General features: G+C 40.2%; 1 protein-coding gene across 1 annotated transcript; it reads right to left on the reverse strand.

Moving 5' to 3' along the window:
- Window positions 1-33: 33 nt before the first annotated feature.
- LOC126124769 (nucleolar protein 16-like) lies at window positions 34-23,716 on the reverse strand. Its single transcript, XM_049915115.1, has 3 exons — window positions 23,533-23,716; window positions 1,354-1,654; window positions 34-635 (listed from the first exon to the last, which is right to left on the reverse strand). The coding sequence occupies exons 1-3, from the start codon at window positions 23,631-23,633 to the stop codon at window positions 504-506; spliced, it is 534 nt and encodes a 177-aa protein (XP_049771072.1). The 5' UTR covers window positions 23,634-23,716; the 3' UTR covers window positions 34-503.
- Between the last annotated feature and the right edge of the window lie 1,757 nt (window positions 23,717-25,473).

Below are 25,473 nucleotides of genomic sequence, written 5' to 3' on the forward strand. Positions count from 1 at the left end.
TAAAGGATGCTGTTGAAAGAGAGAAGACGGGTGCAGAAGGTGAGATGGATACACATGGCATCCCTGACTTTTTATTATATTCTCTGCCACATTGCACCGTTGCTGATAATCATTTGTTCTCACTGTAGGTGTTGTGGGACTGGCTGAATTCTCTAGTTTTGTAATGCTACGAAACACTGTCACCAGACAACACGCTAAAGGCTAAGAAGTTTAAGGTAGTGATAGTAATTTCATCGTCTCATGTATATTCAACCAAACAATGTTCTTCAGTTTCTATGATGTACAGTATTCTATTTTACACTTGCAAACTTATAATAATAACAAGAGATGATGTAAAAATACAAAACATATATTATCAATTCAATATATACAACTGAGTTATAAAACAATGTTTTCAACAATGCTTCTTGAAACAGAATTGTCTGCACATTTTCTGGCCAACACAACAAATATGAAATAAGGTTCTACACAATCCAATTAACTTCTTAGTGATATATTAAAACTTAAGTTGTAAGCTTATCTTCAGAGCTGATGTAACTGCTGTACTGTTCTGGGATACCTTTGAAGACTTTTACTTTGGCCCTTATCTGTTTCCAAGTATACTGATTAGTGTTTTTTGCATCTCTCACCATTGCCTGCAATGAAGATAGTTCACAATGTATTTGCAGAGCTTCCATTAAGAAAAATTTGGGAGTATGAAGAACAAAACACACACACACTCACACACACACACAGCTACACTGTGTCAACTGAACAAACAATCCGGTATTCAATTTGGCAAATAGACTGGGGTGATCTACCATTTATTAAGTTTGAGACATCAAACACCACTGACCATCTAAAAATAATAACTGTAGGGTACGTGTAAATTAAAATGTAAGAGTTACTCCAGTTACTAAATAAGTCAAACAAGGATATATAACTAATCTTTCAGTCTGCTCTGGAGTGTAAACAGCTATGAAACATCATTACAAATGGATTAAATGTGTCTAGTGGGAACAGAATTGGTGATTAAATATAATCGTCTTAAGAGGGAGATACTCTCATTTTTCTTTGTTTAGTAAAAACTTACCTGCAAGACAAATTTAAAGAAGATCACAGCCATCAACTTACATTTTCATTTTACATCTGAACACACACTTTCCATTTAGTTATGAATTGAAATTATTACTCAACAAAGGAAAAACTTAGTGTTACAATCACTTGGACAATATATCTTCACTTTCCGAAATGCATACAGAAACATATGTTTTCATCATGTATACTACTAAATTTCATGGCTATTAATGCAAGTAGATTGAACACAACTCGAGCAATTTCTTGGTATTTAGTGAAACAGAAAAGTTTACTCACTTTGTAATCTTCACCATACTTTTTAATCATGTACGTAAGCCATTCACACTGACTCTTGGGGAGAGCGAATTTTTTGACTCGTGGTGCTTTTGCTGCAGCTTCTAAGTTTTCTGCAACATACAGTTTTCGTGGGCCTTCTGTCTCCATGGGTTCTGGCTTTTCTTCTATTTCTTCCCTTGGTACAATTCTCTCTCTGACAGTGGGTATTGGAAGGACTTTATTAGGATCATAAGCTAAGCCCATATCTGCCATATTTTCTTGCACAGATTTTCCTGACTCCCAAGCATTCTTAATTTCCTTGCTGTGAATAAACAAACACTTTCATTTACAAAATGATGGTTCAATAAAATAAAACTTCAGAATGTGCATAATACTCGAACAATAACACAATTTAGGATAGAATAAATATTTATGTAGGTAATACAAGCATTCACTCAACAGCGCAGCAGTAAGAAGCCGACAGAAGTGATTACTAACTGATCCTTCAGTAAAAACTCACATAAAACCACCCCACCGAGCAAGGTGGCACAGTAGTTGGCACACTGGACTCACATTCAGGAGGACGATGGTTCAAACCTGCATCTGGCCATCCCGATTTAGATTTACCGGGGAGCAAAATAACTGATGATGGTCGAAGTAGAGAGGATATAAAAGGTAGACTGGCAATGGCAAGAAAAGCGTTTCTGAGGAAGAGAAATTTGTTAACATCGAGTATAGATTTAAGTGTCAGGAAGTCGTATCTGAAAGTATTTGTATGGAAGTGAAACATGGACAATAAATAGGTTAGACAAGAAGAGAATAGAAGCTTTCGAAATGTGGTGCTACAGAAGAATGCTGAAGATTAGACGAGTAGATCACATAACTAATGAGGAGGTATTGAATAGAATTGGGGAGAAGAGGAGTTTATGGCACAACTTGACAAGAAGAAGGGACCGGTTGATAGGACATGTTCTGAGGCATCAAGGGATCACAAATTTAGCACTGGAGGGCAGTGTGGAGGGTAAAAATCATAGAGGGCGACCAAGAGATGAATACACTAAGCAAATTCAGAAGGACGTAGGTTGCAGCAAGTATTGCGAGATGAAGAAGCTTGCACAGGATAGAGTAGCATGGAGAGCTGCATTAAACCAGTCTCAGGACTGAAGACCACAACAACAACAACAACCCTAAATTGGTTAAGACAAATGCTGGGACAGTTTCTTTGAAAGGGCACAGCCAACTTCCTTCCCCAACCTTCCTTATCCAATGGGACCCATGACATTGCTATTTGGTCCCCTCCCTCAAATAAATCAACCACCCAACCAACAACCACCCACTCACTAGTCTGGCACTACTGACTGCACTAAATCATTGCGACTGTGTATGTGAGCTTTGTATCTGCTCATCTGTTAGGTCCACCAATGAGAATTTTGTCTAAAGGTCAGCTGGTAATTATCATTTTTAGATGCTCATCTACTTCAGAATAAACGTGCTTCACATTAATGATACATTTTATGCAATGCATTTTTACCACAAATAATAGTGTGTTACTTACTTCACTGATAAGATATTAAATACTAGAACAAGTACAGTAGTCCAAACAAGAAATCGAAGATCAAGGTATAACATCTTGCCAATGAGGAGATACAAGAAACAGAGAACAAACCCATATTGGGGAACGAAGTTCCTAAGAACTATCCCAGCATTTACCTTATGTGATTTAGAGACATTATGGGAAACAAAATCTCAATTGCTAAATGGAGACTTGAACTACTGTTGCACTGAATGTGGAACTAGTGTCTTACAACTGGCCACCTCATTCAGCAAATAATCCAGAGACTGGATTCATATACATGCTTGGCCAATGTCATTTGAAATCTCACAGTGGATGTTGCTCTCATTACACAGACATTTGTGAAAATTTTGTGTAAGAAATTACATAATGAATCAGGATTAAAATAGTTTTTCCAGAATTTTTTGATCAATACTAAAGTTGTGAGGCCATTCTGAAATGTGGGCCATTTTCACAAACTGATGCCGAAATACAGGATGGCTTGTAAATTTGTAACCTCTAAGACTTTGTTATTTATGAATCAATTTTATTTAGTTTCATGTCACTGTAAAGATAAACAAATCAACTATAATATAAAATTATTAAAATGCTGGGATTATGTTGCTTCTAAAGATTTTATTTGCAAACTTCAAGAACTTTTTTCACCAACACCATGTTTCATCACTTAACTTTCATTTCACATTATGTCTATTACCATGTACTTTCAATGTAAAAAAAAAAAATCAGAAGGCTATTCTTCTGTTATAGATACATCTCATACTTCTTCCATAAAGCAGTAATAACTCACATTGATAACACGAGGCATGTTTGTGAACGTTTTCTTCACAGATTTTGTGCTTTCTACATACCTCTCAGCTTCTCTCACTCGAAGTCGTCCCCAACAGTGCAGTTGATTTTTTGAAACTGTCTATACAGTGATGTAGGTTAAGATGCCATCCATTTGTGAGTAATTGATGGAAAAAAAAATTCTGGATTTTGTGAAACACTCAGTAGTGTTAAAAAAGATTAAATGTAGTCTGATTGTGTGGTGTAATAGACAGGATAACAGCTTCACATTCAGGAGGCTGTGGGTTCGAATCTCACCAGGTTCACCGATTTTTTTTTTTTAATTTTTAAATCTTTAGCAAAATGACTTCCATAAGTCAATTAATTGGTTCAAATGTAATTCTTTAATTTCATTCATTTATCACATAATTATTAATCACAATATCAACTTCTTCATTTGGTCTCATTTTTCTTCCTATCATTCTTTCTCTACTTGAAATCATTGTTCATTTGTTAATTTTATGTATTAATTCTGATTTAATTTCTTTTGTTTTATTACTCTGTTTTTTTCATCCACATTATTGCATTCATTGTAACTATTTCTCACTTTGCTTGGATTTTCATTTTACTTATAAGCCCATCTGTCATTTAAATTTTCATCTGTGTTATTTTGGCCCTAGTGCAATAGGTATTTAAGGTTGTGTTTTAAATGTCTGTATGATGATTATCATGCAAAACAAATGTGCATCTGGTAACAAAAATATATTTTTCACATCACAGCACAAATATAAATAGATTATTTTGTGTTTTGTTTATTTTTAACTGGTAGATCGGAATTTTCAAATACTTGAATATTGTAACAGATAAATATACTTAAATTTGTATTCACAAAAATTCCGACTGGAAAAAGAATAATACAAAGAAAAAATGAAACAAATGAAAAACTTCATATGGTGATTAAAATTATGTGTCTAGGGAAGAGAAATAAAAAATTACATTTAAACCAATTAATTGGCTAAAAATAATGATGCAAGCTATTTCAATAAACATTTAAAAATAAAAATAAATAAATAAATAAATTGAGTAAAGTTGCCGAGATTCGAACTTAGTACCTCCTGTATGTCAAGCTGTTGTCCTACCCATTACACCATACAACCACACTACATATTGTAACTTTTTTAATGCTCCTGAGGGCAACACAAAATTCCATTTTTTTTCTTTTTTTTTGCCAATTACTCTCAAGTGAGGACTCACAAGGGTAAATGGCTGCAGTGTGTGATACCTGGGATCTTAACCTCCATTACCGTTTAAACAGTTTCAGAAAGTTGATCGCAACCCTGGAAAGTTGATCGCAACCCTGGAAAGTTGATCGCAACCCTGGAAAGTTGATCGCAACCCTGGAAAGTTGATCGCAACCCTGGAAAGTTGATCTCAACCCTGAGGAGCTCTGCTCGTCAGTGAGGGACCGATGACCTCGCAGTTTGGCCCCCCCCCCCCCCTTTAAACCAACCTTGTCAGTGCCTCTTCTATCAGATAAGTTACTTGAGAGTAATACATGAGTTTTAATAGTAACAGAAGCGTGACTGTTGAAAACTGGCAGCAGCCTTATTACTGTTCTTACTCTGAGCGAGGCATGTCATATTTAACTCTTACTTGTTCTGTAAAGTAAGTGTTAAAATTGCATAAAGTAGTCACCAACTCTTTCTTGTTTCCCCATACAGATTCTTCATCATATAACTATGACATCTATTTCTTATTTTGCCATGGCAAGGAAATGTAAGTCTCGGACCCATCCCACACATTAAGCTGAAGATGCAGAATGTACACCAGATCTATCTATTGTCCTTGAAATTAATGACAGTTCTGAAATACTTGAAATTTCACTACTTAACGTTACGAAAAGAACGCATCACAGGTGCCCAGAGAAAACATGACAGGTGCTCAGAATACATTTTATCTCAGTCTTGTTGCTTTATATTAAAATTACAAAAAACAGAATTAGAAGAATTATTTGTTCTGGTGAAAAATAAGCTGTAGTGATACATCCCATACCGTAAATGAGAAGTATCATGCCCGTAAATACATATGTCAGAGAAAAGATGTTCATGACAGAGTAGTCAATAACTGGTGAGCACCTGAATGTTGGGAGGTGTTTTAAATTTTAGGTGTTAATACCAGAGCTAATGATCCAGTGGCTGTATGGAAGTGGATAGCGGTCAGACAACCCTCCCTGCTGTGTTGAAGACAGGAGTTCCATGGAGCGGGTGGTATGGAGGAAAGAGCTGAATGCAAAATTTCAAAGATAGTAAATGTACTATAATTGTTAATTATCAAGTTGAATATCAGATCTATTATGTACAGTGCAGAGAGGCAGAATACGAGTTGGTAGCTGTCCTCATTTATCATGTACTGAGTTGTAATTTTGAAGATAATATAAGAAGGTGAGTTGCATCTCACTTCTTATTTATTTGGTGGAGAGAATGAGAATGAGAAGTTAATTTTCTACAGCCTGTAAGGAGGCAAAGTCTGAGCCTATAGGGAGGAAGAAGGCACACAGATTCAGGGCATAGACTAGCAGGCCCCTGATCAAACAGCAAATGAATATTCAGTAAGCAACATTCATTCTATATAAAAGGAGTTTTCAGGTGGCAAGCTATTTATTTTGGTATATGAGCTGAAGTGTAAAAAACCACTATGCATCCCAAGCCAACCTGAAACACTTCAATGCCTCAAGAACACTGCTGTGCTGAATGCACAGACAGTTTAATGCTAAAACTTGAAGGGAAACTGAGCAGAAGTTGTGTAAAAGAAAAACTGCAAATACATACTTAGCATCAACTTCACAAGGCAAATAAAAATCCAAACAGAAGCTACAGAATTGGAAACATTATATATAAGGATGCAGAAACACAAGTCCACACGTTTTTCTATAATGAAGATATAAATTAAAAAAACGTGGGTGCTTATCTGTCCCTTTAGAAAATGGCAAAAGAGTTAATCAGACAAAATGAGGAATTTTGTACAATCTGAGAGATGTGTGCATAGCATTCAAAGAAAAATATCCTTCTGATGAAAAAGTTCTGTGAATTTCACCCAAAACAATGCATTACTGTAAACAGTTGTGGAATGCATAGCATTTGTATATGCACTTATCACCAAAAAGCAGAATTGCTGAGGCGTGCTGCACATGTAAAAGAACCATACACTGAACTTCTACAGAAAGTTGTTTGCAATCTGGAAAATGTGGGATCTGTGGTGCATCAATGTTCTCAGTGTGCTGATATCACGTTTTATATATATATATATATATATATATATATATATATAGAGAGAGAGAGAGAGAGAGAGAGAGAGAGGGAAACATTCCACATGGGAAAAATATATCTAAAAACAAAGATGATGAGACTTACCAAACAAAAGCGCTGGCAGGTCGATAGACACACAAACAAACACAAACATACACACAAAATTCAAGCTTTCGCAACAAACGGTTGCTTCATCAGGAAAGGGGGAAGGAGAGGGAAAGACGAAAGGATGTGGGTTTTAAGGGAGAGGGTAAGGAGTCATTCCAATCCCGGGAGCGGAAAGACTTACCTTACGGGGAAAAAAGGACAGGTATACACTCGCACATACACACATATCCATCCGCACATACACAGACACAAGCAGACATTTCTGCAGACATAGCTCTTTGCCTCTGTATATGTCTGCTTGTGTCTGTATATATGCAGATTGATATATGTGTGTGTGTGTGTGTGTGTGTGTGTGTGTGTGTGTGTGTGTGTGTGTGTCCATCCGCACATACACAGACACAAGCAGACATAGCTCTCTGCCTCTGTATATGTCTGCTTGTGTCTGTATATATGCGGATTGATATGTGTGTGTGTGTGTGTGTGTGTGTGTGTGTGTGTGTGTGCGCGCGCGCGCGCGCGAGTGTATACCTGTCCTTTTCTCCCCCTAAGGTAAGTCTTTCCGCTCCCGGGATTGGAATGACTCCATACCCTCTCCCTTAAAACCCAAATCCTTTTGTCTTTCCCTCTCCTTCGCTCTATCCTGACGAGGCAACCGTTGGTTGCAAAAGCTAGAATTTTGTGTGTATGTTTGTGTTTGTCTGTGTGTCTATCGACCTGCCAGCGCTTTTGTTTGGTAAGTCTCATCATCTTTCTTTTTAGATATATATATATATATATATATATATATATATATATATATATATAAATAAACAAAGATGATGTGACTTACCAAATGAAAGTGCTGGCAGGTCGACAGACACACAAATGAACACAAACATACACACAAAATTCAAGCTTTCGCAACAAACTGTTGCCTCATCAGGAAAGAGGGAAGGAGAGGGAAAGACGAAAGGATGTGGGTTTTAAGGGAGAGGGTAAGGAGTCATTCCAGTCCCGGGAGCGGAAAGACTTACCTTAGGGGGAAAAAAGAACGGGTACACACTCGCACACACACACATATCCATCCACACATATACAGACACAAGCAGACATATTTAAAGACAAAGAGTTAGGGCAGAGATGTCAGTCGAGGCAGAAGTGCAGAGGCAAAGATGTTGTTGAATGACAGGTGAGGTATGAGTGGCGGCAACTTGAAATTAGCGGAGATTGAGGCCTGGTGGATAACGGGAAGAGAGGATATATTGAAGAGCAAGTTCCCATCTCCGGAGTTCGGATAGGTTGGTATTAGTAGGAAGTATCCAGATAACCCGGACGGTGTAACACTGCGCCAAGATGTGCTGGTCGTGCACCAAGGCATGTTTAGCCACAGGGTGATCCTCATTACCAACAAACACTGTCTGCCTGTGTCCATTCATGCGAATGGACAGTTTGTTGCTGGTCATTCCCACATAGAATGCATCACAGTGTAGGCAGGTCAGTTGGTAGATCACGTGGGTGCTTTCACACGTGGCTCTGCCTTTGATTGTGTACACCTTCCGGGTTACAGGACTGGAGTAGGTGGTGGTGGGAGGGTGCATGGGACAGGTTTTACACCGGGGGCGGTTACAAGGGTAGGAGCCAGAGGGTAGGGAAGGTGGTTTGGGGATTTCATAGGGATGAACTAAGAGGTTACTCGTGGAATGTTTCCTTCTATTATATATATATATATATATATATATATATATATATATATATATATATATATATATATATATATATATACATATATATATATATTTAAAAAGAAAGATGATGAGACTTACCAAACAAAAGCGCTGGCAGGTCGATAGACACACAAACAAACACAAACATACACACAAAATCTAGCTTTCGCAACCAATGGTTGCCTCGTCAGGAAAGAGGGAAGGAGAGGGAAAGACAAAAGGATTTGGGTTTTAAGGGAGAGGGTAAGGAGTCATTCCAATCCCGGGAGCGGAAAGACTTACCTTAGGGGAAAAAAGGACAGGTATACACTCGCACACACACACATATCCATCCTCATATACACAGACACAAGCAGACATTTGTAAAGGCAAAGAGTTTTTTTGTCAGTCGGGGTGGATGTACAAAGGCAAAGATGATCCTGAAAGACAGGTGAGGTACGAGCGGCGGCAAATTGAAATTGGAAATTAGCGGAGATTGAGGCCTGGCGGATAGCGAGAAGAGAGGATATGCTGAAGGGCAAGTTCCCATCTCCGGAGTTCTGACAGGTTGGTGTTAGTGGGAAGTATCCAGATAACCCGGACGGTGTAACACTGTGCCAAGATGTGCTGGCCGTGCACCAAGGCATGTTTAGCCACAGGGTGATCCTCATTACCAACAAACACTGTCTGCCTGTGTCCATTCATGAATGGACACAGGCAGACAGTGTTTGTTGGTAATGAGGATCACCCTGTGGCTAAACATGCCTTGGTGCACGGCCAGCACATCTTGGCACAGTGTTACACCGTCCGGGTTATCTGGATACTTCCCACTAACACCAACCTGTCAGAACTCTGGAGATGGGAACTTGCCCTTCAGCATATCCTCTCTTCTCGCTATCCGCCAGGCCTCAATCTCCGCTAATTTCCAATTTCAATTTGCCGCCGCTCGTACCTCACCTGTCTTTCAGGATCATCTTTGCCTTTGTACATCCACCCCGACTGACAAAAAAACTCTTTGCCTTTACAAATGTCTGCTTGTGTCTGTGTATATGAGGATGGATATGTGTGTGTGTGCGAGTGTATACCTGTCCTTTTTTCCCCTAAGGTAAGTCTTTCCGCTCCCGGGATTGGAATGACTCCTTACCCTCTCCCTTAAAACCCAAATCCTTTTGTCTTTCCCTCTCCTTCCCTCTTTCCTGACGAGGCAACCATTGGTTGCGAAAGCTAGATTTTGTGTGTATGTTTGTGTTTGTTTGTGTGTCTATCGACCTGCCAGCGCTTTTGTTTGGTAAGTCTCATCATCTTTCTTTTTAAATATATTTTTCCCACGTGGAATGTTTCCCTCTATTATATATATATATATATATATATATATATATATATAGAGAGAGAGAGAGAGAGAGAGAGAGAGAGAGAGAGAGAGAGAGAGAGAGGGAGAGGGAAACATTCCACGTGGGAAAAATATATCTAACAACAAATGCCACACATCTAAAATCTTATTTACTTCAGTGACGGCAGTTTTGCACAACATAAAAAATTTTAAGAACCACATAAATTGGTGCCATCACAATCAGCAGATCATGGAGTAGCTGCAGAATGAAATTTTTTTGTCACTATCCATGGATAAAATGCATATGATGGAGTTGATAGGAACATTAAATGTTCAGCCACAAGAGCAAGTTGACAGTGTCCACATGACAATCACTCTGCAGCTCCAAAAGATCTGTTTACATTTGCCAAAACCCATATTTCAGGAATACAAACATTTAATGTTACGACAATGCAGATAACAAAATTTATAAATATGTTACACAAAGTTATGAAACTGGTTCTACCATTGCTGGGACAAGAGTTAATAATTTTTTCAAACCACTGAATGAAAGCAGATTGTCGTAGAGTGCATTTCATCATCTTAATTCAGACAAGTTATCTTGGGCTTCAAAACAAGACCTCTGTTACTATTAAAGATGAAATGTCAATTGCAGCTCTCTATAATAACCAATGGTGGTGAGGAATACTTCTGGAAATATGTGAAGAACATAAAAATGCAAAGATCGAATTCATGAGACCAAGAAGACCTTCCTCAGTCTATTCGTGGCCTCTTCATCTTGATGCTTGCTGGATCCCTTATGAAAATATTGTAATGACTTTGTCTGCTCCTAGTCATAGGTCACTCATATACTTTCAAATCAAGACATAGTATGTTTGGCTCAACTTGAACACATGATAGCAAACTGTCAGCTTTGACCTGTGTTCTATAACATCCATCACAGTTGTGCATTGTGGTTGGTTGGTTTAAAAGAGGGAGGGGGGGGGGACCAAACAGCTAGGTCATTGGTCCCTCATTTCGATTAAAATAATTCCACAAGAGTGGGAGTAAAATAATGGAGACATACAAAACAGAGCTGGAAGAAAGGAGAAAACCACAAGAATGACAGAAGAGCAACAAACACTAAAATGGACAAAATCGTACAAGAAAACCACAGAGAGATGCAGAAAATATGTAGAAGAGATCAAAACAAGAGAGCAGATTACCATGGCTGGCTGACCATGAGAATAAAAAGGAGAAGCCAGCCACTCTGCAATACATTAAAACCTCCACCCTAAAAGCACTAGGGTGAAGGACACAGAGGGGACAAAGGACATGCACTAAAACTTAGATCAAATGATAAAACACACCCTCACGAATAAAACGTAAAACTAAAGCTGCTGTTGAAGCATTGTCGCCCAACACTGAAGTTAGGGTGCTGGAAAAATTAAAAGTCTGTCGCAGAGCTGCTAAAAGTGGGCAGTCCAGCAAGAGGTGGATGACCGTCATTTGTGAGCCACAGCGACATTGAGGTGGGTCCTTGGGGCGGAGGAGGTAACCACGCGTTAGCTACATATGGCCAATGCGGAGCCGGTAGAGGACAACTGATTCCCTGCGAGAGAACTGCATGGAAGAGTTCCACACATTTGTAGTCTCCTTAATGACATGCAGTTTGTTGCGCGTACTGTTATGCCATTCCATCTCCCAAAGCCGAAAAACCCTGCATCGTAAAAGAGAATGCAGGTCAGTTTCGGAGATGACCGTCCCCAGAAGCGGTTTACGTGTAGCCTGTTTGGCCACCCTGTAGGCAAGTTTGCTGCTTGGGATTCCGAAGTGTCCTGGGGTCCATACAAATACCACTGAAGGGACCATTCGAGGGCATAGATGGTCCTGAATGGACACTACCAAAGGATGGTGAGGGTAGCACTGGTCGATAGCTTATAGGCTGCTCAAGGAGTCATTACACAGGAGAAATGACTCACCAGGGAATGAACGGAAGTGCTCAAGAACACAAGATGTGGTCGCGAGCTCTGCAGTGAAAACACTGCTGTTCAATATGTCCTCCATGAACATACACAAAGCCTACAAGACCATCAACCATCGAGCCGTTGGTGTAAACCACTTCATGGCCCCAGTACATGTCGAGAATCAAGAGGAAATGATAGTGGAGAGCCGCGGGTTTACCGGAGCCCTTAGGGCCATGTGAAAGGTTCAGAAGAATCTGCGGCCTAGGTGTACACCATGGAGGTGTATGTGAATGGACCTTGAGGAGAGGTGGTAACGAGAAGGACTCCAGTTCAGACAGAAGGGACTGGACGTGAACAGCAATCATAAGCCCTGACCTCGGCTGCCAATGTGGGAGATGAACCGCCTTGGTTGGGAAAAGGAGACGGTAATTCGGATGCGCAGGAGAACTATGAACATGTGTATTGTAACAGGCGAGCAGTTGTACACACCTAACCTTCAATGGAGGGACTCCGGCCTCCACCAGGACACTGGTCACCAGACTCGTTCTAAAAGGCATTGCTGGGCGAATGCCACAGTGGTGCACTGGGTCGAGTAAACGAATGATGCGGGCACCGCCGAACCGTAAACCAGACTCCCATACTCAAGGTGGGATTGAACAAGGGCTCTGTAGAACTGCAGCAGAGTAGAGCGATCCATACTCCAGTTGGTGTTGCTTAGGCAGCGGAGGGCGTTGAGTTGCTGCCAGCACTTCCGCTTAAGCTGATAAGGTGACGTAGCCAAGTCAATTGGGCATCGAAAACCTGTTGTAAGAATTGATATGTCTCCACTACAGTGAGTGGATTGTCATTAAGGTAAAGTTCTGGTCCTGGATGAACAGTGCAACGCCGACAGAAATGCACGACACATGACATCACGGCTAAAAAGTGGAAGCCATGGGTTAGAGCCCAAGTCTGCGCCCTGTGAATAGCTCCCTGTAGGCACCACCTAGCAACACCGGTACTGGAGGAGCAGTACGAAATGCAGAAATCATCTTTAGAAGGTGAGACTGACGGCCCTACAGCTGCTGCTAGATGGAAAGATGCCATCGCACCAGATCCGGTTGAAGATGACGAGGAGATGTCGCTTGTAGTCAGTCGAGAGATGTTTAATCACCTGACTGTGGATCCAATCCAGCCCAGGAGCTGTGTTGCAGCAATGTGCAAGGGTGCTGAGGAGCTCCCACTCTGTGAATGGGGTGTTACAGGATTCACTGTGGCATGTAATGAACGTGAGGACTTTCCTTTCCACGGGCCGTTTGAGGGTGCAAAAGTCTGGGGGATAGTTCTCCAATGCAGAGGCTCCAGCATTGTGCTCAGCAAAGTGCTCGGCAATCGCATTTGCGCTGAGAGGTAACATGCCATTGATGTTCATGCCAGGGACACCTGTTGGGGTCTGGTACCCAAAATGACATCTGATCTTTGTCCAGACTTGGGAAGGTGATGTGTTGCACACAATAGTCAACACGTACCTCTCCCAACAGTCCTGTTTCCATAGTTTTATAATCTGGCGAACACAGGCAAGGAGCCGCTTAAAGGCTATTATTGCCGAAGCTCTATAATTGCCTCAGCGATTTCTGGCGACTGCCAAGGGACCGTCTTTCGCCGGGGGCACTCAAAGACCAAGAGACTGTGTTCTCTGTCGCAGGAACGATCATTGTAGTGACCTGCTCAACGACACCATCAATGGCACAACGTGGGATGTTTAGTGATGACAGTAGAGGTGAAGGCTTCCCAGTCTGTCTTGTTTAAAGCCCATCTGGGTAGGGGTCCGTGGGCATGACACCGGGGGAGTGACAGGAAGATGGGGAAGTGGTCACTACCACACAGGTCGTATGTGTTCTCCAGTGGATAGATGGGAGAAGGCCATGACTGCAAACCGAGAGATCAATGGCCGAATACGTGCCATGTGCCACACTGAAATGTGTGGGAGCACCTGTATTTAAGAGGCAGAGGTTGAGTTGTGACAACAAATTTTCGACCTCCCTACCTTGGCAAGTAAGCATGGCACCACCCCACAAAGTGTTATGCACATTAAAATCTCCCAAAAGTAAGAAAGATTTAGAGAGTTGATCAATCAGTGCAGCCAATACATTCGGGGGTACTGCACCATCTGCAGGAAGATAAACACTGCAGACAGTTATTTCCTGTGTCGTCCTTATCCTGACAGCCAAAGCTTCAGGAGGGATTGAAAGGGGCACAGGTTCACTACGTACTGAATTCAGGAAATATTCACAAACTCCATCTGACACTGTATTATAGTTGTTACGGTTCCTGTAACATCCCTTATAGCTGCGGAGGACAGGGGTCCACATTGCCGGGAACAAGGTTTCCTGGAGGGCAATGCAGAAAGCAGGTGTAAAGCTTAACAGTTGCTGTAGCTCAGCCAAGTGGTGGAAAAAACCGCCACACTTCCACTGGAGGATTATGTGATCTTGAGATTAGGAAGGCATGAGACCCTCAATGAGGCAGACTACACCTCACTGTCACCTACTGCCACCAGATGAGTACCTGTGCGATCGACATCCATTGTGTTTGAGGGCCCAGCGAGAGCTAGGTCCTTAGTGGACGCCAGAATCTCCACCTCATCCTCAGACACAGAGCTTGTAGGTAGTGGTGGTGTGGGTGCCACCACAGTGCCATGATTCTTGGGGGACTTTTTCTTTTTAGGTTTCTCTCGCTGCTCCTTAGGTTTGTCTGCTGGGAGGGCTTCACTTATTCAGTCTCAGTGACTGAGGAGGAACATGAAGCCCTACGACCAGCTAACTGTAGTTGCTTCAGCCACTGTTAGGAATCTGGGAAGGGAGTGACCCAAGGGATCCCTTCCTGGCAAGAGGAGCCAAAGAAGACTTACAGGAGAAACAGGGAGGGAAGTGTCCCCCACCATCAAGGGGGCAGGTGGAGTCTGACAAATCTGAGAGCCAACTGTATGTGGCAGACGGAAGATGGCAGAACTGTTGTCTTAGAGGTGGCATAGGTTGTAGAATGTAGCCTCTCATATTTTCTCTTAGCCTCATTGTAGGTCAGTCAGTCCAGGGTCTTATATTCTATTATTTTTCTTTCTTTCTGGAGAATCCTGCAGTCTGGTGAGCAATGCGAATGGTGCTCTCCACAGTTGACACAGATGGGAGGCGAGGCAAAGGGATATAATCCTGACAGAGGTGTCGCTGAAAGTACAGCAGGAAGACATATGGCCGAACTTCCAGCACTTAAAGCACCACATCAGAGGAGGGATATATGGCTTTACGTCACAGCGGTAGAGCATCACATTGACCTTCTCAGGTAATGTGTCACCCTTGAATGCCAAGATGAAGGCACTGGTGGCAACCTGATTATCCCTCAGACCCTGGTGGACACGCTGGATGAAATGGACACCTTGCCACACCAAATTGGCGTGCAGCTCATCATCAGACTGCAAAAGAAGGTCCCTGTGAAATATGATACCCTGGACCATATTTAAGCTCTTATCGGATGTGATGGAAACAGAAACACACCCCAGCTTGTCACAGGTGAGTAGTGCCTGTGACTGGGCAGAGGATGCTGTTTTGATCAAGACCGACCCTAACCGCATTTTGGTCAAGCCCTCCACCTCCCCAAACTTGTCCTCTAAATGCTCCACAAAAAACTGAGGTTTCATTGACAAGAAAGATTCTCCATCAACTCTCATACATACGAGGTACCAGGGTGAATAAGCTTCGCTGCCATCCTTAGCCTGGCATTGCTCCCATGATGTGGCCAGGGGGCATGGGGAAGGGGGGAACAATTTGAGGTTGTATTTCTTAGCATTGAAGTTAGGCCTTGACGCTTAGAGACTACTGGTGTTTGACCACCAGCAAGAGATGACGTACTACACTTCATGGTGTGCCATCTGCCCTGATACCACCCACTCTGACCAGGGGCCCTCCCCACGGGTGCCTCCCAGCCGCAGCAAAGGCCACCTGGCAGGATGGCCATTGCCGGGAGTCCCGATGCCCCAGGGTAACAGGCATCTACTCCTTGGCATACGTGGGAGTTAACGGTGCAGGCACCAGCAGATAGATCCCTGTGTGGTCTGGAGGCTACAACCAACTGGGTACATGGCAGCCCCACCACAACGGACTGACTACCGTGCCGGATATCAGGCGCAAAAGAGCTAAGAAGTCTATTATCGTCAACAGCACAGAAAGCAATACTGCACAGAGGATGGAGGAAAACGCACCCAGGAGGGTGACCTCACCCAACAGCTGGAGAACGAGCAGAAGTGCAGATCCACGTCGACGAAGGATGAGAGAGGTCTCCGTGCATGATGGACACTACGCACCATGGAAGGCGCCCTTCCCCAATTGGCTTGCTCTTTGGGAAAATTTTGAAAAATGGAGGTAAAACCCTACAGGGGATCATCACATAAAGGCCGAAATGTGAGAGACTCCTTTTACTTGCCTCTTACAATAGGCAAGAATACCTCGGGCCTATTCTAACCCCTGGACCCGCAAAATTTTTTATGAATAATATTTGTGATACTGGACTGCTTGAATGCTGTTTTTGATAATAATACGGGAAGAGTTTGTGGTGATTTGTTAGTGAGTTATTTTGATGTTGGCAACTGCGAGCAATAGATTGGTTTGTAGGTTTGGAATTATTAGTGCAGTGTGTTGTTCATGCTTCAGAGATATAATTTTATGTTTTGTTTTTTGTAAGTGATGAATATGACAACAAAGTTCATAAGTTGGTCCTTGCATGCTCCAAATGGAGACGACATTTTGAGCACAATTAAATTCCTACATTTATTTGGCTTAATTGTTGAATATGTCAAATGTTATGTATGAGATTGACCAAGTTTACTATATCTTAGACAAAGGGCAAGATATGTGGCACTGCTGTGGAACAATGTATGGCATTCTGTCTGGGCTGGATCCTGATTTGACGATTCTAAGCTTGCTATTCAAGAATTTGTGTTGAAGACTTATGATTTTTGCTATGCCAGATTTTTGTGTTGGCTGATTTTGGTTAACAAGTTTGTTTTTAAGCTTTTATTTTTTTATTGTAGTTGTGTATGGTATGTGTGTGTACATCTGAAATTGTGTGTCTCTTGCATGTGGGGAAATGACAATGCAATTTTGGGTTGTGTTGCTAGGTTTTGGTAGCTATGTTGGATTGCAAACGATAAGTATCATGGAGTTTGTTTTACCTGCACTGGTGAACTTAGGTTTCCAATATTAGTTAGTTTTGGTTTTGTGGTACCGCAGACAGGTCAGTGACACAGTCGATACCGCTTTTAGTTAATTTTTGCTATGTATATCGATCTTGCTTTTTGTACTCTGTTTTAGAATTTTATTAGTGGTATCATTATTTTAAGCTGAGCTGCTACACAGCCCAACTGATCTTGTCAATACCAGGATTTTATTAGTGGTATCATTATTTTAAGCTGAGCTGCTATACAGTCCAACTGATTTTGTCAATACCACCTTCCGTCAGTTTTTGTGATTCTGTGCTATGTGTATCAGTCTTGCTTCCTGGCTTTTTGTAACATGTTCTGTTTTAGTATTTTTATAGTGGCATTGGTGTAAGTTGAGTTATATAGTAACAGTTAAAGATTGCTTGCCCTTATTGTGTGCCTTTGCTTTTTGTGAAAGTATGGTATTGGTTAGTTTAGTTTATGTTGTCATTCCATTTTGTATATTTTACTATTAATCTCATTTTGCAGTTATGTTACATTTTAATCTGCACCTATCCAAAACCAAACTTCCTGGCAGTGGTCCCATTAGCTTCAATTTTTATTATTAAAATTTGTATGATTCTATACTTGATGTTTATGATTTTGGCCAATGTAAATGTTTAACATTATTTTAAAGCATGTTTGTGTTATATCTTGGGACTTTGTATGTCGACACTGGTGAAAGCCACCAATTGGTATTGAGTGCCTTGGTTTATACATATTCTTCACTGATAACTAGTTTGAACCTAAAAACACTTACTAAAATATTGTATTTTGTACTAACTCAAGATCATTTGCTGTACACAAGCCAAGAAACACAAAATAAGTGAATATATTTTTATTTGTGTTCTTTCAGTTTTAAATCATTAAACACAAGAAACAACACCCTCCTTTTTTTACACTGGAAAGTATAATAGGCATTATGTTAAACAAAAATTATGAAATGGTGAAAGTAGTGATTTTAGCAGGGAAAACTACTAAATTTTCTGAAGGGGAAAAAGAGGTCTTTAGAAACAACTTTCATTAAAGATCTGAAACATTTGTACTAAGCACAAGTCCAGCACAATTTTATATCATAGGTGAACCTTTTATCTTTTCAATGACACCAAATTGAATGAAACTAATTCATAAATAAGAACAGTTACAGTGGTTACAAAATTTTAGCCCACCTTTCCTATCAACACCAATTGTGAAAAGACCTGACTATCAAAATTACACCCTACGCAGAGTTTTGATGTAAAAAATCTGGAAAAAATAATTTTAACCCTCTTTCATTATGTGCTTTTGAGTGACTTTAAATGAGAACAAAGGATGCTTCTAATATAACCTATAACATAATAAGACTCCCCTTTCCTCACTATATATGAAAAATGGTGCATCATGGCAATATCTGTGCATGTTAGTCGATGTGTGAGCGATATTGTATTATTTGTTAACCTTGTTAGGCCCTACTTGCCCTTGTGAGATAAGCACCACCCTCCTACATCGGATTTGACAGTTCATAATTTACAGTGTTCTTTCCCTAGTTGTTTTGGAGACATCACAAGATCAGAATTATTCACGAATCTAAACAGAAAGACATGTTTTCATAGGTGAATTTGTACAGCTGTTAAATAATTTGAAAAAAAAAAAAATAAATAAAATAAATGGATATTCGTACCATCCAGCTGTACAATGGTATGCTTACTTCTATCAGTTTAGATTATTCCTCCTGTGAATACGTTTGTAATGATAGAAACTGGTAGAGAATAAACATAAAATTGTCCAGCTGATGGCATACATTCATTTTTTCAAAGAAAGACAACTGTCACTGTCAAGGGCAATGTATAAGAAATTTAGCCACAGAATGCAGATTTTCATGATCTATACTAGTGCTGTTGCTGTTATTTGTATTATGGGCATTAGGCTGCGATTCAAGGCTGAGAATCATGCCATAGATCACGGTGTAACGCTCATAATATGAATACCAGTAACATCGAAATTGGCCGTGTATTTTCTGATGAACCATGTAGACATTTGCTTTAAGTGATATGGAAAAAGATGAGAAATCTACATCTCGATGGCTGAACAGGGAGTTGATCCTAGATTCTTTTAAACTTAAGTACCAGGATTCAAATTCTTGTCTGTCTGTCCAGAGTTGGGTTTTCCCCTAAAACACTTACGACAGATGACAGGATATTTCCTTTGAAGAGTGCACCACAAACTGTCGTCTGCAATCTCATGTTTTGCTTTGTCTCCACAACAACTAAGGAAAAAGTAATAATTAGAATAAAAACTGAGGAATGTTGAATGATTTTAACCCAATTTCTCTCGAAAAATTTTGGGCACCGAATTGTGAGTGGATATGGTTAGCAGCATAAAAGTATTCGCTGAGCTAACAATATGGACATACCCAGCACCTAGTTCAGGGATTATTAAATGTGAAAATATAACGGCCTGGCACTTGCATGTTACTATCATTAGTTTCTAATTTAAGAATCGGGGTTTGAATAAATCTATAGCGGAACTCCACCACTGCCGGTCCCAAGTCCGGGGCCTTATTTGGCAAGTGATGAGGGGAAGGAGGAGGGGGAGGAGTACCACCTCGTTAAAAAACCTGGGTCCATCTGGCTCCGGATGGTAGCACCCTGTAAGGGCCCCTGCCTAGGGTTACTAGGTGAAACCTGGTCAACGGTCTCAAAGGCAGAAGAGGAAGTTCAGATTCCCAACAGCGGAGAGAGCGGTAGAACTACCTCCAGGACTCACAATCTTGGTTGTATGTTTTGTGGCCTTTGGGCCACACCCAAAATAACTTTCATCAATCATGGAAGTGTGTGATGTAAACTATTTTACCCCAGGTGGACGATCCACCGTACGCCAGTACATCAGCAGACATTCGGATTCTGGGGAGTCTGCAACATTGCACAAAGACAAGTAGGAGTGTCTTGGAATCTCATCCAAATTTCAACATAGGCAATCAACGCACCTAGCAACTTTCAATGCAAACTCATTGCTGAAAACCGGAAAACAAAAACAACTAACAGATACACTAATGAACCACAACGTACTCATAACAGCCATTCAAGAAACACGATACATGGATACAGATACCTTCGATTCCGAAGGTTTTAGGATATGCAAAGGGAAAGTGGGACCGAGAGTAATGAAAAATGTACCACATCTTGGGACAGCCTTTATAATCAACAAACAAATCTTGAACTCAATAGTTGGCTTTGATTCCCAATCAGAAAGAATCTCAAGTCTTACATTCACAAGCACAAACAAAATCTACACAATTATCAATGCACATGCCCCTATAAATAAGGATAACAGGAAACACAAAGAAAAAGTGGAGGCCTTTTGGAATCATCTACATGACATTATTCAGAAAATTCCAGATAAAAACATCACCATTCTTCTTGGAGATTTTAATGCACAGATTGGTAAAGAAAAAAGATATAAGAAAATATTTGGAAACTATCCTGCACACAAGAGAACAAACAGAAATGGTGTGAAATAGAACTTTGTCAAGCACACAATTTAATTCTTAAATCCACAGCTTTCAAGAAACTACCACGAAGACAAAAGACATGGATATCCCCAAATCCTAGCCTTGGGGAATTTCAACTTGATCATGTGGCAATCAAGAAGATTTCTAGCAAAGAAATCATGAATGTTACGGTACTCAGGGATGCAAACTTAGATTCAGACCACTACCTTTCTTAAATTAAGTTCAAAGTCATCCCAAACAGGAAACGCAGCATGAAACAAATTAAGGGTCGGAAGTATAGCACAGAAAAGATATTAAAATCAGATGAATTCACAAAAGCAATAGAAACCATTCCGACACAAAGCTGGGGGGATATCAAGGAAAACCTCATTACTACAGCTGAACGGATAGCACCTAACAAAAAAAGTAAAAACCATGCCTGGTGGTCGCTGGAATGTGATGCCCTCATTGAAATAGAAAACAGGCATGGCAAAATTGGCAATCACAGAAAACAGAAGAAAGTAGACTGAATTTCATTACAGTTAAAAAACTGGTAGATAAAAATATAAAAAGGATTAAGAAGACACATGAAAACAAAACTCTCCTCCAAATTGATGAAGAATTTGCTAAAAACAACACAAGAAGCTTTTACAGAACTTTCAAACAAAAGTTATCAAGATACAAAGCACCCACCCTCCAATTTCGAGATGTAAATGGGACCATCGCTCACAACAACACGGAAAACTGCAAAATACTAGCAGGCTACTTTGAGAAACTCTTGAATTGTGAACCCATCCTTGAAAAATCTGAATCCATCCCAAACAACAATGAGAAGCCGGATTCAGAACCACCGACGACTGAAGAACTACAGAAGGTCATTTCAGAACTTAAGAACAACAAGGCGTCCGGAGAAAATCAAATAGTGGCTGAACTATGGAAAAAGGCTGACAAAAATGCAGTTACATCCCTAAAGTGTGTTTTCGATCAAATCTGGAAAGAAGAAGAGATGCCCGCAGAATGGAGAACAGCTCTCATCCACCCTATCCACAAGAAAGGTTTGAAGACAGACCCCAACAATTACAGAGGAATATCACTGCTGGATATAACGAACAATATTCTTTCTAAAGTCCTTTTGAACAGGGCAGAGCTGCAATTGGATCCGCAAATCGGGGAATACCAAGGAGGTTTTAGAAAGGGTAGATCATGTTCGGAACAAATACTAAACCTCAAAAACATTATGGCATACCAAAAATCAAGGGCAAAGACATACGTAATCTCCTTCATTGATTTCAAAAAAGCATATGATTCGATTGATAGAGAATCTCTGTTATCAGTCCTGGAAGAAACGGGTTTGGATAAGAAAACAACTTTTACAAATACATTTTTGAAAGTTAAATTTATGGGCGAACTATCGGAACCCTTTGAAATAAAAACGGGAGTGCGACAGGGAGATGGGCTCTCACCGTTGCTGTTCAATTGTGTGCTTGAGAAAGTAGTCAGAGAATGGAACACAAATATTAAGAGTGGTATAAGACTGGGTTGCAAAAAGAAGAACCTTAAAGAAAATTGCATTGCTTTTGCAGATGAAATGGCCCTGTTTGCTGAAACAATGGAAGAAGCATGGGAGCAAATCCTTGAACTAAAGAAACAAGCAGCTAAAATTGGTCTTCACATCTCCTTTGAAAAAATTAAGATATTGACAAACATCAAGCACTCATGTAAATACGTCGAGGTTCAAGAACAGAAGATTGAAAGAGTAAAAGAACTCAAATATCTCGGAGAATGGATTAGTTGGAATGCTGGGGAAAGCAAAGCAATGGAATCCAGAAAAATAAACTTGAATTGGCCTTCCAACTAACAATAAATCCCTTTCATGGGGGTCCACAATTACACATTACAAGACAGTGATTAAGCCAAAAGCACTGTATGCAGCAGAAACACTTAACATGAATTTCAAAGACCAAATGGAGAAACTTGAGCTAAAGGAAAGAAAAATTTTAAGAAAAATCATTTGTCCAAAGTTTCAAGACAATAAGATTATATACATCAAAAATGAAACTCTCTACAAGAAAACTGAAAAACTTTCAGATTCTATGCGAAAAAGGAGAATAAATTTTTATGGTCATCTTCTCAGAATGAATTCCAACAGATTAACTAAACAAATCTTTGACTTCTTCCGTAACCGAAAAACGCAACCCAACTGGTTTAAAGAAACTGAGAAAGACCTAGTGGAATTAAAGATTTCAGAAAATTCACTTACTGATCGAACTGCTAAATTAATTACTAAAGATGAAAACATAGGTTCCAAGACAAATCCACACAAAAGTCCAAACCCTTCATCTCGGAAGAATAGAGGAGAAGAAGAACAGAAAAAAATGAAGAAATACTGGGCCCTAAGAAAAGAACAAAGCACAAAGAAATGATTGATCCAGCGTACCCCAGAGAGGGTGAAACGAAAGAAGAAGAAGAAGAAATCTATAGCGGCTGAAACATGGGACAGTGTATCATACAACGTATGTCAAATACATATATTCAAGTCGGCCTATAGTGACACAGGCACTTGGTTTCATTTTAGGCGAAAGTCAAGTTTACAGTGAATTCAGGAGAATGTTTCTCGCTATCTGTCATTTTTATACAACTACGGCAACAACTTGGTGTTCAGTAGAAATAATAACGGCTTATATAAGTCGTGCCCAAGATCAAAAGAAACTACTGAAAACACACCTAGTTCAGTCTACATGATGTGAAACTACCTTACAGCGACAAGTGTAGGTGCTGTAAGAAAAGCTTACCACGGAATAGTAACGCCCTTTTTTTGTCGTTTGCTCTGTCTCTTACGGTTCACATTATAACGATAGCGCTTCTTCCTCTTCTGTTTACGTATTTTCGTCATTTCTTACTAAACCACAACAGCTATTTACAAACACGTGCACCCTTCTACAGCGCTTCACGTAAACACCATTCAAAGATGTTAGTAATGAGCAGCACCACTAGTGACCATTGAGATGCACGAGACAGAATTTTTGTCGCCAACAGACTTTACTTTTACAAGCGCACTAGAGATTTTGAATGAATATAGTACAGATAGATCCCGTTCAAAAGTACCGCACATTCTGTACAAGTACTTTTTACACACCTTAATAATTACTGCATTCTGTCGGCTAGCTAGAATGAACTTCGCTAAAAGATTTTGAGAGATAATGCAAGGATATGAAATAACACTTTTAAACAAGACTGAACTTCTATTCAAGGGACTGGTGGTTCTGATCTTCATCCAGCCACCTTGATTCAGATTTTCCGTGGTTTCCGTAAATTACTTCAGCCAAATGTCGGGACGGTTGCTACTATATAGCCATGGCGACTACGTGTCTTATCCTGTCAAACTAAACATGTTAGTATGAATCTATACAAGGTGACTTTTTTTTACTTTGAAACAGAGAAATATCTCAAAAATTGCACATCTAATTAAAAATGGAAAAATATGTATTAAATATTTTAAAAAAGGTATCCTGCGATACCAATGTTGACACTCCGCCACCCCACCACCTGGGGAGTAACTTTGAAGTCTTAAATACGAACACCCAATTTTTGTTGTAGGTGAGAAATATATCGGAAAGATACGTAACTTTTATATGTAACACTTTTGTTGTTTCTTAATAGATTGCACTGTAATCAGTCCCAAATCGGTATTGTCTGGAGAAAAATGCATTCGATCAAAACATACATGTTCAGTAATTGTGAAAAAGCTTGTTTGAGATGTGTCCTTTCATTTCTCCCTTACCAAATGGGACTAGCAGGGGATACTGAACATATACAAAGAACAGCAGCATGCAAGCTCACAGATTCGTTTGACCCATGGGAGAGTCTCTCTGGGATGTTGAAAGAGGTGAGGGCAGACCCTTGAAGATAGATGGGAACTATCCCAAGAGAGTGTATACTGACTAGGAGTTACAACATATCACTCCCATAGGGATAGTGAGGATAAGATTATACTAATTACAGTACACACAGAGGCATTTAAAAAATCATTTTTCCCTTGCACCATACATGAGTGAAATGGGCAAAAGCCTTAATTACTGGTGCATGGGACATACCCTCTGGTATGCACCTCACAGTGGTTCGCAGAGTAAAGTTGTAGATGTAGACTTAGAAATGAGAAGTGTTCCTGATATAAACATCTGACATTGTTTGGTGAACCATATTGTGTGTTGTTAGGATTCTTTAAGTAACTCCACAAACGAAAGTCAGGTGGAGTAAAATCTGAGTTCTCGCTGGTCAAGGCACAGGAAAGCCTCATCTGATCCACAGACTATTATGCATACAATCTAATACTATCTGTGCTGCTACAGAATAATGTCCTGGACACCCACCAAGTCCAAGGGAAATCACATCGTCTGTAGCAAGTCCAAGGGAAAGCCTGCAAGCAATACTGGAAGACTGTCCTACAGGAATGTTCGATATTTATCATCATTTAAGGTGCCATTGATAAAGAATGAACCAATGAGTATGTCATCAATTATTCCACACCGAACATGATGTTTGTTGTTCAGCTTGGGTTTTCCAGATTTTAGTAATACATGTTGTGTCTTTTAATCGAAACCATGGTTAGTGATGGCCAGCTGGACAGAGAACAATACTCAAGCAAAGAAACTGGGTCTCTCTGTATTTGATGAAGCAATCACTTGCAAATTGTTCTGGAAATTATTATTATGAAGTTCCGATGAAGAGAAATA

The sequence above is a fragment of the Schistocerca cancellata genome, unplaced genomic scaffold (genome assembly GCF_023864275.1).
Source record: "Schistocerca cancellata isolate TAMUIC-IGC-003103 unplaced genomic scaffold, iqSchCanc2.1 HiC_scaffold_426, whole genome shotgun sequence".
NCBI lineage: Eukaryota > Metazoa > Arthropoda > Insecta > Orthoptera > Acrididae > Schistocerca > Schistocerca cancellata.

Bases quoted from the DNA above. Each gene is read 5' to 3' on its own strand.
- LOC126124769 (XM_049915115.1), bottom strand. From the start codon at position 23,633: ATGACGAAAATACGTAAACAGAAGAGGAAGAAGCGCTATCGTTATAAT. The intron at 1,655-23,532 runs GTAAGCTTTTCT...GTTTATTCACAG, and splicing joins AAGGGCGTTACTATTCCGTG to CAAGGAAATTAAGAATGCTT. The intron at 636-1,353 runs GTGAGTAAACTT...TCTTCATTGCAG, and splicing joins AGTATGGTGAAGATTACAAA to GCAATGGTGAGAGATGCAAA.